Source organism: Oncorhynchus masou, chromosome 13 (genome assembly GCF_036934945.1).
Source record: "Oncorhynchus masou masou isolate Uvic2021 chromosome 13, UVic_Omas_1.1, whole genome shotgun sequence".
NCBI lineage: Eukaryota > Metazoa > Chordata > Actinopteri > Salmoniformes > Salmonidae > Oncorhynchus > Oncorhynchus masou.
Genome location: NC_088224.1, coordinates 94,197,631 through 94,213,160, shown reverse-complemented (window position 1 = coordinate 94,213,160; position 15,530 = coordinate 94,197,631). Strand labels below are relative to the sequence as shown.

At 40.7% G+C, this 15,530-nt stretch overlaps 1 protein-coding gene across 1 annotated transcript in view; it reads right to left on the bottom strand.

Moving 5' to 3' along the window:
• LOC135553487 (conserved oligomeric Golgi complex subunit 6-like) overlaps positions 1-15,530 on the bottom strand; it is a 42,622-nt gene that overhangs the window by 2,793 nt on the left and 24,299 nt on the right. The window contains exon 5 of the mRNA XM_064985590.1: positions 1,125-1,319. Coding sequence (XP_064841662.1) covers positions 1,125-1,319 — 195 coding nt within the window. The remainder of the gene's footprint in view (positions 1-1,124; positions 1,320-15,530) is intronic.

The following is a 15,530-nucleotide window of genomic DNA, read 5'->3' as shown; positions in this document are numbered from 1 at the left end:
CGTTCCTCTGTGACGATGGCAGAACCTTCCAGAAGGACAACCATCTCTGCAGCACTCCAACAATCAGGCCTTTATGGTAGAGTAACCAGACGGAAGCCACTCCTCAGTAAAAGGCACATGACAGCCCACTTAGAGTTTGCCTAAAGGCACCTAAAGACAAAGACCATGAGAAACAAGATTCTCTGGTCTGATTAAACCAATATTGAACTCTTTGGCCTGAATGCCAACCGTCACGTCTGGAGGAAACCTGGCACCATGCCTACGGTGAAGCATGGTGGTGGCAGCATCATGCTGTGGGGATGTTATTCAGCGGCAGGGACTGGGAGAATAGTCAGGGTCGAGGGAAAGATGAACGGAGCAAAGTACAGAGAGATCCTTGATAAAAACCTGCTCCAGAGTGCTAAGGACCTCAGACTGGGGCGAAGGTTCACCTTCCAACAGGACAACGACCCTAAGCACACAACCAAGATAACGCAGGAGTGGTTTTTGCACAAGTCTCTGAATGTCCTTGAGTGGCCCAGCCAGAGCCCAGACTTGAACCCGATCGAGCATCTCTAGGGAGACTTGAAAAGAGCTGTGTGGCGACGCTCTCCATCCAACCTGGCAGAGCTTGAGAGGTTCTGTAGAGAAGAATGAGAGAAACTCCCCAAATACAGGTGTGCCAAGCTTGTAGCATCATACCCAAGAAGACTTGAGGCTGTAATCGCTGCCAAAGGTGCTTCAACACAATGAGTAAACTGAGTAAAGGGTCTGAATAATTATGTAAAATGTGATTTTTCAGTTATCACATTATCAAACAATTCTAAAAACCTGTTTTTGCTTTGTCATTATGGGGTATTGTGATGTCATTATGGGGTATTGTGATGTCATTATGGGGTATTGTGATGTCATTATGGGGTATTGTGATGTCATTATGGGGTATTGTGATGTCATTATGGGGTATTGTGATGTCATTATGGGGTATTGTGATGTCATTATGGGGTATTGTGCGTAGACTGAGGTAAAAAAAAAAAACAACAACAATTGAATCCATTTTAGAATAAGGCTGTAATGTAACAACATGTGGAAAAGGGGAGGGGTCTGAATACTTTCCGAGTGCTCTGTATATACGGTTTGTCTCTCACCCTGCCGTCTGCTGGTTGGTCCTCAGGAGAATCCTGACGTCTTCATGGATGTTCTTCACTCTGCTCAGAGCCTTGAAGAAGTCCTCCGTGACGGGTGCGTCTCTTGCCCCTCGTAGTGTGTCCATCTCTTCAGAGGACAGCTGGAACTTAGACAGGAAGGCCTGAGCCACCTGGGACCGCACCTCTAAACGATGACTGGGAGGAGATAACGACAATTTTAGACTTCGTAAAAGAGGGTGTGTGCGCAGGCTTTAGTCTCAGCCCAGCCTTAACACACATCTGGTTCCGCTGAGCTAATCAGGGGGGGGGGCCTTGATGATCACAGTTGATTAGTTCTGGCTGGACAGAAAGCCTGCACACACTCTGGGATCACGGAAACAAAGGAGAATGAGTCAGTGTGACCAATGACGTGTAATGCTTCCAACTAACACTAGGTGGCAGTCACACACCTTTAATAGCAGCACAACCTTTGACACTGGCTGAATAACAGTAGCAGGAGGTGAAACAGTGACTAAATTACAGTAGCAGGAGGTGAAACAGTGACTGAATTACAGTAGCAGGAGGTGAAACAGTGACTGAATTACAGTAGCAGGAGGAGAAACAGTGACTGAGTTACAGTAGCAGGAGGTGAAACAGTGACTGAATTACAGTAGCAGGAGGTGAAACAGTGACTGAATTACAGTAGCAGGAGGAGAAACAGTGACTGAATTACAGTAGCAGGAGGTGAAACAGTGACTGAATTACAGTAGCAGGAGGTGAAACAGTGACTGAATTACAGTAGCAGGAGGTGAAACAGTGACTGAATTACAGTAGCAGGAGGTGAAACAGTGACTGAATTACAGTAGCAGGAGGTGATCCAGTGACTGAATTACAGTAGCAGGAGGTGAAACAGTGACTAAATTACAGTAGCAGGAGGTGAAACAGTGACTGAGTTACAGTAGCAGGAGGAGAAACAGTGAAACAGTGACTGGAGGAGAAACAGTGATTACTAGTAGCAGGAGGTGAAACAGTGACTGAATTACAGTAGCAGGAGGAGAAACAGTGACTGAATTACAGTAGCAGGAGGTGAAACAGTGACTGAATTACAGTAGCAGGAGGTGAAACAGTGACTGAATTACAGTAGCAGGAGGTGAAACAGTGACTAATTACAGTAGCAGGAGGAGAAACAGTGACTGAATTACAGTAGCAGGAGGTGAAACAGTGACTGAATTACAGTAGCAGGAGGTGAAACAGTGACTGAATTACAGTGACTGAATTACAGTAGCAGGAGGTGAAACAGTGACTAAATTACAGTAGCAGGAGAGATGACTAAATTACAGTAGCAGGAGGTGAAACAGTGACTGAATTACAGTAGCAGGAGGAGAAACAGTGACTGACTAGAAACAGTGACTGAATGGGAATGAAACAGAGAATTAGAGCAGGAGGTGAAACAGCACTACACAGAGAAAGACTCTGGCCAAGTCTAGGCCTCAATCAGCAACGACAAAAAAAAGAGCAGGTCCACTGTGTTTCAATGGATCCCGAGTGCACTACTTTCCACCAGGGCTCATAGGGTTGTGGTCAAAAGTAGTGCACTAATGTAGGGAATGGAGGGCCTTTTGGGACACGATCCCTATCCCTGTGGCTTCCTCCAAACAATAGGGACCACGGCAACCACCCTAGTCAGGGAGGGAACCCAGTCACAGCCCATGATGACAATACCACCCAGCTTCTCTCTTTCTCTCCCTCTATCCATACCACCCAGCTTCTCTCTTTCTCTCCCTCTGTCCATACCACCCAGCTTCTCTCTTTCTCTCCCTCTGTCCATACCACCCAGCTTCTCTCTTTCTCTCCCTCTGTCCATACCACCCAGCTTCTCCCTTTCTCCCCCTCTTTCCATACCACCCAGCTTCTCTCTTTCTCTCCCTCTGTCCATACCACCCAGCTTCTCTCTTTCTCTCCCTCTGTCCATACCACCCAGCTTCTCTCTTTCTCTCCCTCTATCCATACCACCCAGCTTCTCTCTTTCTCTCCCTCTGTCCATACCACCCAGCTTCTCTCTTTCTCTCCCTCTGTCCATACCACCCAGCTTCTCTCTTTCTCTCCCTCTGTCCATACCACCCAGCTTCTCTCTTTCTCTCCCTCTGTCCATACCACCAAGCTTCTCCCTTTCTCCCCCTCTATCCATACCACCCAGCTTCTCTCTTTCTCTCCCTCTATCCATACCACCCAGCTTCTCTTTCTCTCCCTCTGTCCATACCACCCAGCTTCTCTCTTTCTCTCCCTCTGTCCATACCACCAAGCTTCTCTCTTTCTCTCCCTCTGTCCATACCACCCAGCTTCTCTCTTTCTCTCCCTCTGTCCATACCACCCAGCTTCTCTCTTTCTCTCCCTCTGTCCATACCACCCAGCTTCTCTCTTTCTCTCCCTCTATCCATACCACCCAGCTTCTCCCTTTCTCCCCTCTATCCATACCACCCAGCTTCTCTCTTTCTCTCCCTCTGTCCATACCACCCAGCTTCTCTCTAACTCTCCCTCTGTCCATACCACCCAGCTTTTCTCTTTCTCTCCCTCTATCCATACCACCCAGCTTCTCTCTTTCTCTCCCTCTGTCCATACCACCCAGCTTCTCTCTTTCTCTCCCTCTGTCCATACCACCCAGCTTCTCTCTTTCTCTCCCTCTGTCCATACCACCCAGCTTCTCTCTTGCTCTCCCTCTGTCCATACCACCCAGCTTCTCTCTTTCTCTCCCTCTGTCCATACCACCCAGCTTCTCTCTTTCTCTCCCTCTGTCCATACCACCCAGCTTCTCTCTTTCTCTCCCTCTGTCCATACCACCCAGCTTCTCTCTTTCTCTCCCTCTGTCCATACCGCCCAGCTTCTCTCTTTCTCTCCCTCTGTCCATACCACCCAGCTTCTCTCTTTCTCTCCCTCTGTCCATACCGCCAAGCTTCTCCCTTTCTCCCCCTCTATCCATACCACCCAGCTTCTCTCTTTCTCTCCCTCTGTCCATACCGCCATGCTTCTCCCTTTCTCCCCCTCTATCCATACCACCCAGCTTCTCTCTTTCTCTCCCTCTGTCCATACCACCCAGCTTCTCTCTTTCTCTCCCTCTGTCCATACCGCCAAGCTTCTCCCTTTCTCCCCCTCTATCCATACCACCCAGCTTCTCTCTTTCTCTCCCTCTGTCCATACCACCCAGCTTCTCTCTTTCTCTCCCTCTATCCATACCACCCAGCTTCTCTCTTTCTCTCCCTCTGTCCATACCACCCAGCTTCTCTCTTTCTCTCCCTCTATCCATACCACCCAGCTTCTCTCTTTCTCTCCATCTGTTCATACCACCCAGCTTCTCTCTCCCTTTTTCTTTCTCTAACAATCCCTCTGTCCCTCTCTCCCTCTCGTTCTTCCTCTCTCGTTATCCCCCTCTCTCCTTCTCCCCCCCCTCGTTCTCCCTCTCTCTCGTTCTCCCTCTCTCTCGTTCTCCCTCTCTCTCGTTCTCCCTCTCTCTCGTTCTCCCTCTCTCCCGTTCCCCCCCTAAAACCTTTAGGCCTATATTAGTCAACCAAATGATGAAATATTCCAATGCTATTTAATATCTAAATATTGCTGGAGGGGGTTCCCCCAAAGGAACTGGGAAGTATGATGTAATATCCTGCGGCAGAGTGAGTTAGAGGGGAAATAACTTCAGATGAGTTGCATTTTGAATTCAGGAGAAAGGTCTGGAACCATTCTATGGAAACCAATATCTAAGGTACATCTCTCTAAAAACATAATCTGGGTCTATATCTTTATATAAAAGGTTACATCATCTGGGTCTATATCTCTATATAAGGTTACATCATCTGGGTCTATATCTCTATATAAGGTTACATCATCTGGGTCTATATCTCTATATAAGGTTACATCATCTGGGTCTATATCTCTATATAAGGTTACATCATCTGGGTCTATATCTCTATATAAGGTTACATCATCTGGGTCTATATCTCTATATAAGGTTACATCATCTGGGTCTATATCTCTATATAAGGTTACATCATCTGGGTCTATATCTCTATATAAGGTTACATCATCTGGGTCTATATCTCTATATAAGGTTACATCATCTGGGTCTATATCTCTATATAAGGTTACATCATCTGGGTCTATATCTCTATATAAGGTTACATCATCTGGGTCTATATCTCTATATAAGGTTACATCATCTGGGTCTATATCTCTATATAAGGTTACATCATCTGGGTCTATATCTCTATATACATCATCTGGGTCTATATCTCTACATCATCTGGGTCTATATCTCTATATAAGGTTACATCATCTGGGTCTATATCTCTATATAAGGTTACATCATCTGGGTCTATATCTCTATATAAGGTTACATCATCTGGGTCTATATCTCTATATAAGGTTACATCATCTGGGTCTATATCTCTATATAAGGTTACATCATCTGGGTCTATATCTCTATATAAGGTTACATCATCTGGGTCTATATCTCTACATCATCTGGGTCTAATCTCTATATAAGGTTACATCATCTGGGTCTATATCTCTATATAAGGTATCATCTATATAAGGTTACATCATCTGGGTCTATATCTCTATATAAGGTTACATCATCTGGGTCTATATCTCTATATAAGGTTACATCATCTGGGTCTATATCTCTATATAAGGTTACATCATCTGGGTCTATATCTCTATATAAGGTTACATCATCTGGGTCTATATCTCTATATAAGGTTACATCATCTGGGTCTATATCTCTATATAAGGTTACATCATCTGGGTCTATATCTTACATCATCTGGGTCTATATCTCTATATAAGGTTACATCATCTGGGTCTATATCTCTATCTCATCTGGGTCTCTCTATATAAGGTTACATCATCTGGGTCTATATCTCTATATAAGGTTACATCATCTGGGTCTATATCTCTATATAAGGTTACATCATCTGGGTCTATATCTCTATATAAGGTTACATCATCTGGTTATATAAGGTTACATCATCTGGGTCTATATCTCTATATAAGGTTACATCATCTGGGTCTATATCTCTATATAAGGTTACATCATCTGGGTCTATATCTCTATATAAGGGTCTATATCTCTATAAGTTACATCATCTGGGTCTATATCTCTATATAAGGTTACATCATCTGGGTCTATATCTCTATATAAGGTTACATCATCTGGGTCTATATCTCTATATAAGGTTACATCATCTGGGTCTATATCTCTATATAAGGTTACATCATCTGGGTCTATATCTCTATATAAGGTTACATCATCTGGGTCTATATCTCTATATAAGGTTACATCATCTGGGTCTATATCTCTATATAAGGTTACATCATCTGGGTCTATATCTCTATATAATGTTACATCATCTGGGTCTATATCTCTATATAATGTTACATCATCTGGGTCTATATCTCTATATAAGGCTACATCATATATATGGTTACATCATCTGGGTCTATATCTCTATATAAGGTTACTACATCATCTGGGTCTATATCATCTATATAAGGTTACATCATCTGGGTCTATATCTCTATATAAGGTTACATCATCTGGGTCTATATCTCTCATCTGGGTCTATAAGGTTACATCATCTGGGTCTACATCATCTCTGGGTCTATATCTCTATATAAGGTTACATCATCTGGGTCTATATCTCTCTAATGTTACATCATCTGGGTCTATATCTCTATATAAGGTTACATCATCTGGGTCTATATCTCTATATAAGGTTACATCATCTGGGTCTATATCTCTATATAAGGTTACATCATCTGGGTCTATATCTCTCTAATGTTACATCATAACATTGGACTTCAGGCTATTACACACAGCTTTGTTCTGTGACATCCAATACTTCCTTCAGTCAGGTACAGTTTAAGGATTCTTGCTGTGGATGTTCTCTCTAGGATGTCATGTCTGGGAGTGATGAGACATTCCTGAACACACACACTCACTCTCTCTCAAAGATTAGAGAGACTTCATTTCAACATGTATTAGTTCTCTGGCAGTGGAGCTGAAGCACCCAAGCCATCTCATCTTAACACGCAAAGATAGATAGCTAACGTTTGGAAGGGTAGGGTACAGCCCAATCTCGGCTTCGTCCTTAATGGCACCCAATTCACTATATGGACCTTGGTCAAATGAAGTGAACAAAAAGTAGGAAAAGAGTGCCATTTGGAATGAAGCACCTCCTTCACCTGCAGGTCTTCAGTAATAATGACAGTAACACTGTCAAGGCCTAAAGGTAACTGTCAGTTAGGTAGTGAAAACCCCTCCAGCCCTCAGGTGCAACGACTGAATACCTGAACTACCTGAGATTCCACAGAAAATATTTCAACATGATATAGGTCTACTACATCAACATGATATAGGTCTACTACAGCTACATGATATAGGTCTACTACATCAACATGATATAGGTCTACTACAGCTACATGATATAGGTCTACTACATCAACATGATATAGGTCTACTACATCAACATGATATAGGTCTACTACATCAACATGATATAGGTCTACTACATCAACATGATATAGGTCTACTACATCAACATGATATAGGTCTACTACATCTACATGATATAGGTCTACTACATCAACATGATATAGGTCTACTACATCTACATGATATAGGTCTACTACATCAACATGATATAGGTCTACTACATCAACATGATATAGGTCTACTACATCAACATGATATAGGTCTACTACATCTACATGATATAGGTCTACTACATCTACATGATATAGGTCTACTACAGCTACATGATATAGGTCTACTACAGCTACATGATATAGGTCTACTACAGCTACATGATATAGGTCTACTACATCAACATGATATAGGTCTACTACATCAACATGATATAGGTCTACTACATCAACATGATATAGGTCTACTACAGCTACATGATATAGGTCTACTACAGCTACATGATATAGGTCTACTACATCTACATGATATAGGTCTACTACATCTACATGATATAGGTCTACTACATCTACATGATATAGGTCTACTACATCTACATGATATAGGTCTACTACAGCTACATGATATAGGTCTACTACATCAACATGATATAGGTCTACTACATCTACATGATATAGGTCTACTACAGCTACATGATATAGGTCTACTACATCAACATGATATAGGTCTACTACATCAACATGATATAGGTCTACTACATCTACATGATATAGGTCTACTACAGCTACATGATATAGGTCTACTACATCAACATGATATAGGTCTACTACATCAACATGATATAGGTCTACTAGACAACATGATATAGGTCTACTATATCTACATGATACAGGTCTACTACAGCTACATGATATAGGTCTACTACATCAACATGATACAGGTCTACTACAGCTACATGATATAGGTCTACTACATCAACATGATATAGGTCTACTACATCTACATGATATAGGTCTACTACATCTACATGATATAGGTCTACTATATCTACATGATACAGGTCTACTACAGCTACATGATATAGGTCTACTACATCAACATGATATAGGTATACTACATCAACATGATACAGGTCTACTACAGCTACATGATACAGGTCTACTACATCAACATGATATAGGTCTACTACATCAACATGATATAGGTCTACTAGACAGGTCTACTACATCAACATGATATAGGTCTACTACAGCTACATGATATAGGTCTACTAGACAACATGATATAGGTCTACTACATCAACATGATATAGGTCTACTACAGCTACATGATATAGGTCTACTACATCAACATGATACAGGTCTACTAGACAACATGATATAGGTCATCAACATGATACAGGTCTACTACATCAACATGATATAGGTCTACTACATCTACATGATACAGGTCTACTACAGCTACATGATATAGGTCTACTAGACAACATGATACAGGTCTACTACATCTACATGATATAGGTCTACTACATCTACATGATATAGGTCTACTAGACAACATGATATAGGTCTACTACATCAACATGATATAGGTCTACTACATCTACATGATATAGGTCTACTACATCAACATGATATAGGTCTACTACATCAACATGATATAGGTCTACTACATCAACATGATATAGGTCTACTACAGCTACATGATATAGGTCTACTACATCAACATGATACAGGTCTACTACATCTACATGATACAGGTCTACTACATCAACATGATATAGGTATACTACATCAACATGATACAGGTCTACTACATCAACATGATATAGGTCTACTACAGCTACATGATATAGGTCTACTAGACAACATGATACAGGTCTACTACATCAACATGATATAGGTCTACTACAGCTACATGATATAGGTCTACTACATCAACATGATACAGGTCTACTACATCAACATGATATAGGTCTACTACATCAACATGATATAGGTCTACTACAGCTACATGATATAGGTCTACTACATCAACATGATACAGGTCTACTACATCTACATGATACAGGTCTACTACATCAACATGATATAGGTCTACTACAGCTACATGATACAGGTCTACTACATCAACATGATATAGGTCTACTATATCTACATGATATAGGTCTACTAGACAACATGATATAGGTCTACTACATCAACATGATATAGGTCTACTAGACAACATGATATAGGTCTACGAGACAACATTATATTACAGCTACATGATATAGGTCTACTAGACAACATGATACAGGTCTACTAGGCTACTATGTGTCTAATCCTGGCTTCAAGAGTGCCACCTGCTGACATCTGTATTGTAAGCCTTTTAAAGTGTAAAGTAATGTTGTTACAAGAGTAACCTAATTACATTGGTGTAAGAGCAACTAAGAGGTTCTCTCTTCAACCCCCAAGTTCATACTGGCTTGTACCGTAAATCATCAACTGTCATTGTTACTACCTCTGTGTGTGTGTGTGTGTGTGTGTGTGTGTGTGTGTGTGTGTGTGTGTGTGTGTGTGTGTGTGTGTGTGTGTGTGTGTGTGTGTGTGTGTGTGTGTGTCCATGCATGCCATCACAGAGGTCCCAACCTAATTAACAGTATCAGATAAGGAATTGCTCAGGCCTCCGACAACAGTACAGTCAGTCCAGCATATAACCTCCCCCATCACACACACGCCAAGCCGACCGTATACCGCTGTCGTCCACAATGTGTACGCAGCATAACTACCAGACCTAAGCTAGGGCCACGTGTTGACCTTCCTAATGATGTAGGTCTATGACATCCGCAGGATATAGGTCTACTACATGATAATGGTCTACTTGACAACATGATATAGATCTACTACATGATATAGGTCTACTACATCAACATGATATAGGTCTACTACATCAACATGATATAGGTCAACTACATCAACATGATATAGGTCTACTACATCTACATGATACAGGTCTACTAGACAACATGATATAGGTCTACTACATCTACATGATACAGGTCTACTACATCTACATGATATAGGTCTACTACAGCTACATGATATAGGTCTACTAGACAACATGATATTACATCTACATGATACAGGTCTACTACAGCTACATGATAAAGGTCTACTAGACAACATGATACAGGTCGACTACATCTACATGATATAGGTCTACTAGATAACATGATATTACATCTACATGATATAGGTCTACTACAGCTACATGATACATCTACTACAGTTACATGATATAGGTCTACTACATCACATGATATAGGTCTACTACATCAACATGATATGGTCTACTAGATGATACAGGTCTACTACATCAACATGATATAGGTCTACTACATCAACATGATATAGGTCTACTACATCAACATGATATAGGTCTACTACATCAACAACATGATATAGGTCTACTACATCAACATGATATAGGTCTACTACATCAACATGATATAGGTCAACTACATCAACATGATACAGGTCAACTACATCAACATGATATAGGTCTACTAGACAACATGATATAGGTCTACTACATCAACATGATATAGGTCTACTAGACAACATGATATAGGTCTACTACATCAACATGATACAGGTCTACTACATCAACATGATATAGGTCTACTACAGCTACATGATACAGGTCTACTACAGTTACATGATATAGGTCTACTAGACAACATGATATAGGTCTACTACATCAACATGATATAGGTCTACTACATCAACATGATATAGGTCTACTACATCAACATGATATAGGTCTACTACAGCTACATGATACAGGTCTACTACAACATGATATAGGTCTACTACAGCTACATGATACAGGTCTACTACATCAACATGATATAGGTCTACTACATCTACATGATACAGGTCTACTACATCAACATGATATAGGTCTACTACAGCTACATGATACAGGTCTACTACATCAACATGATATAGGTCTACTACATCTACATGATATAGGTCTACTACATCAACATGATATAGGTCTACTACATCTACTAGATCAACATGATACAGGTCTACTACAGCTACATGATATAGGTCTACTAGACAACATGATACAGGTCTACTACATCTACATGATATAGGTCTACTACATCTACATGATATAGGTCTACTACAGCTACATGATACAGGTCTACTACAGCTACATGATATAGATCTACCAGGCCACATGACATAGGTCTACTACATCCGCATGATATAGGTCTACTAGACAACATGATACAGGTCTACTAGACAACATGATATAGGTCTACTACATCTACATGATATAGGTCCACCAGGCCACATGATATAGGTCTACTACATCCGCATGATATAGGTCTACTAGACAACATGATACAGGTCTACTAGACTACATGATATAGGTCTACCAGACTACATAATATAGGTCTACTAGACAACATGATATTACAGCTACATGATATAGGTCTACTACATCTACATGATACAGGTCTACTAGACAACATGATACAGGTATTCTACAGCTACATGATATAGGTCTACTAGACAACATGATATTACAGCTACATGATATAGGTCTACTAGACAACATGATACAGGTATTCTACAGCTACATGAAATAGGTCTACTAGGCTACAAAGGCTGGCTGGCTCAGCTACACACATCTCGATGTCCAACAGACTGTCCAATGCTCTAAAGTTTCTATCCATCTGATGCTTTGATTTATACAGACAGTTTTTAGTTTAATGTGAAGGCCCCGTCAATGCTAGGCCTGCAGAGAAGTGCTACAGTCATTAGCCTTTCTTAACATTTATATGACCGCATAAACAGAAATAAGTGAAACACAGGACAAGTCCCGATTGGCATACTATTTCCTTCAGAGTGCATAACTTTTGACGAGGTCCCCATAGGCCTCTGGACAAACGTAGTGTACTACACTTTAAAAGTTAAGTATGTGGAATTTCTATCCTTCCATTATGAAGCTGGTTGAGAGAATGCCAAGAGTGTGCAAAGCTGTCATCAAGGCAAAGGGTGGATACTTCGAAGAATCTCAAATCTAAAATATATTTTGATGTATTTAAACATTTTTTTTTTGGTTACTACATTATTCCATATGTGCTACTTCATAGTTTTGATGTCTTCACTATTATTCTACAATGTAGGAAATAGTCAAACTGAAGAAAAATATGTGAATGAGTAGATGTCCACACTTTTGACTGTTTGTGTTTATTTATTATATATATATATTTTTATGTGTTTCCACCTTTATTAAGCCTCCTAACCCTACCACCCCTCTCCTAATTGGAGTAAACTAATTAACTCTTCTACTTCCATCTTATACATAACCATATTAAGCTAAAGTCAGAAGTTTACATACACTTAGGTTGGAGTCATTAAAACTCGTTTTTCAACCATTCCGCAAATTTCTTGTTAACAAACTATAGTTTTGGCAAGTCGGTGAGGACATCTACTTTGTTCATGACACAAGTCATTTCTCCAACAACTGTTAACAGATGGATTATTTCACTTATAATTCACTGTATCACAAATCCAGTGGGTCAGAAGTTTACATTCACTAAGTTGACTGTGCCTTTAAACAGCTTGGGAAATTCCAGAAAATGAGGTCATGGCTTTAGAAGCTTCTGATTGGCTAATTGACATCATTTGAGTCAATTGGAGGTGTACCTGTGGATGTATTTCAAGGCCAAGCTTCAAAGTGCCTCTGCTTGACATCATGGGAAAATAAATTTAAAAAAATCAGCCATGATCTCAGAAAAAAAAATGATTGACCTCCACAAGTCTGGTTCATCCTTGGGAGCAATTTCCAAACACCTGAAGGTACCGCGTTCATCTGTACAAACAATAGTACACAAGTATAAACACCATGGGACCACGCAGCCGTCATACCGCTCAGGAAGGAGACGCGTTCTGTCTCCTAGAGATTAACGCACTTTAGTGCGAAAAGTACAAATCAATCCCAGAACAGCAGAAAAGCTCCTTGTGAAGATGCTGGATGAAACAGGTACAAAAGTATCTATATCCACAGTAAATTGAGACCTATATCGACATAACCTGAAAGGCCACTCAGCAAGGAAGAAGACACTGCTCCAAAACCGCCATAAAAAAGCCAGACTATGGTTTGCAACTGCACATGGGGACAAAGATCGTACTTTTTGGAGAAATGTCCTCTGGTCTGATGAAACAAAAATAGAACTGTTTGGCCATAATGACCATCATTATGTTTGGAGGAAAAAGGGGGAGGTTTGCAAGCCGAAGAACACCATCCCAACCGTGAAGCACGGGGGTGGCAGCATCATGTTGTAGGGGTGCTTTTCTGCAGGAGGGACTGGTGCACTTCACAAAATAGATGGCGTCATGAGGGAGGAAGATTATGTGGATATATTGAAGCAACATCTCAAGATGTCAGTCAGGAAGTTAAAGCTTGGTCGCAAATGGGTCTTCTAAATGGACAATGACCCCAAGCATACTTCCAAAGTTGTGGCAAAATGGCTTAAGGACAACAAAGTCAAGGTATTGGAGAGGCCATCACAAAGCCCTGACCTCAATCCTATAGAATATTTGTGGGCAGAACTGAAAAAGTGTGTGTGAGCAAGGAGGCCAACAAACCTGACTCAGTTACACCAGCTCTGTCAGGAGGAACGGGCCAAAATTCACCAATTTATTATGGGAAGCGTGTGGAAGGCAACCAGAAACGTTTGACCCAAGTTAAACAATTTAAAAGCAAGGCTACCAAATACTACTTGAATGTATGTAAACTTCTGAAACACTGGGAATGTGATGAAAGAAACAAAAGCTGAAATAAATCATAAACCCCAAGTTGTTCTGGAGTAGGCAGGTCCAAAAGTAAATAGAGAAACGGACTAAAGAATTAAAATCAGATATACCTGTCTATATTGAAAAATCTTTACCTTTCCATGGTAGCAAGACCTTATCCATTTTTGCAAACTTTCTATAACAATGTATTGGAGAGGGATCATTTCTTTCTCCCGGGATATGAATACCGTTCACTACAACGTCATTTTATCGGTAATGTAAAAGTTTCATTTTTTTGTGTGATCAAATCAAATCAATTTATATAGCCCTTCGTACATCAGCTGATATCTCAAAGTGCTGTACCGAAACCCAGCCTAAAACCCCAAACAGCAAGCAATGCAGGTGTAGAAGCACGATCCAATACATAATAAAGTACACTCAGAAAGGTATCTTGGCAATTCTACACAGTTTGGCATGGAGCTGAGAGACAATTGGAGTTGTTTTAAAGCTAATTTCCCTTTTGCCTGTTCCTCTGCTAAAAACATTATAACAAAATCAAATCGAATTTTATTTGTCACATACACATGGTTAGCAGATGTTAATGCGAGTGTAGCGAAATGCTTGTGCTTCTAGTTCCGAAAAACACGTAAAAAAAACAAAAAACTGCATAGTTTCCTAGGAACGCGAAGCGAGGCGGCCATCTCTGTCAGCGCCGGAAGTCCAGTCCAATGGGCATGTGCGCTGGTTTATGACTGGTTTACAGAGTTTTCAATTCTCCCTGACAGTCTAGCTTGTATTTGACTGTTAGATGATCAAAAATAGATATAGTTCAATGTCTTTTTCTGCATGCTTTCTATTTGGTTGAGGTCGTTCAAGATGGCATGCTAACTGTTCCTGTACACTTCCAGTCATTGCGCTAACGCTAGCTAGCATTGGCTCGTGAAACTATCTTTTAATTCCTTCATACTGGACTCAAACTATTTTTTTTTATCCAGAATGGTATTCTGTTGTAGCATGTGATATTCATAAAATAATTATTTTTCACAACAACAACAAAAATCAGACCCCCTCCAGTACGTCCCCAGGGGGCCCAGACCCTAGTTTGAAAACCTCTGCATTAGAATCCATTACGGACCATTTGAAAGGCTAGTTGGGAGA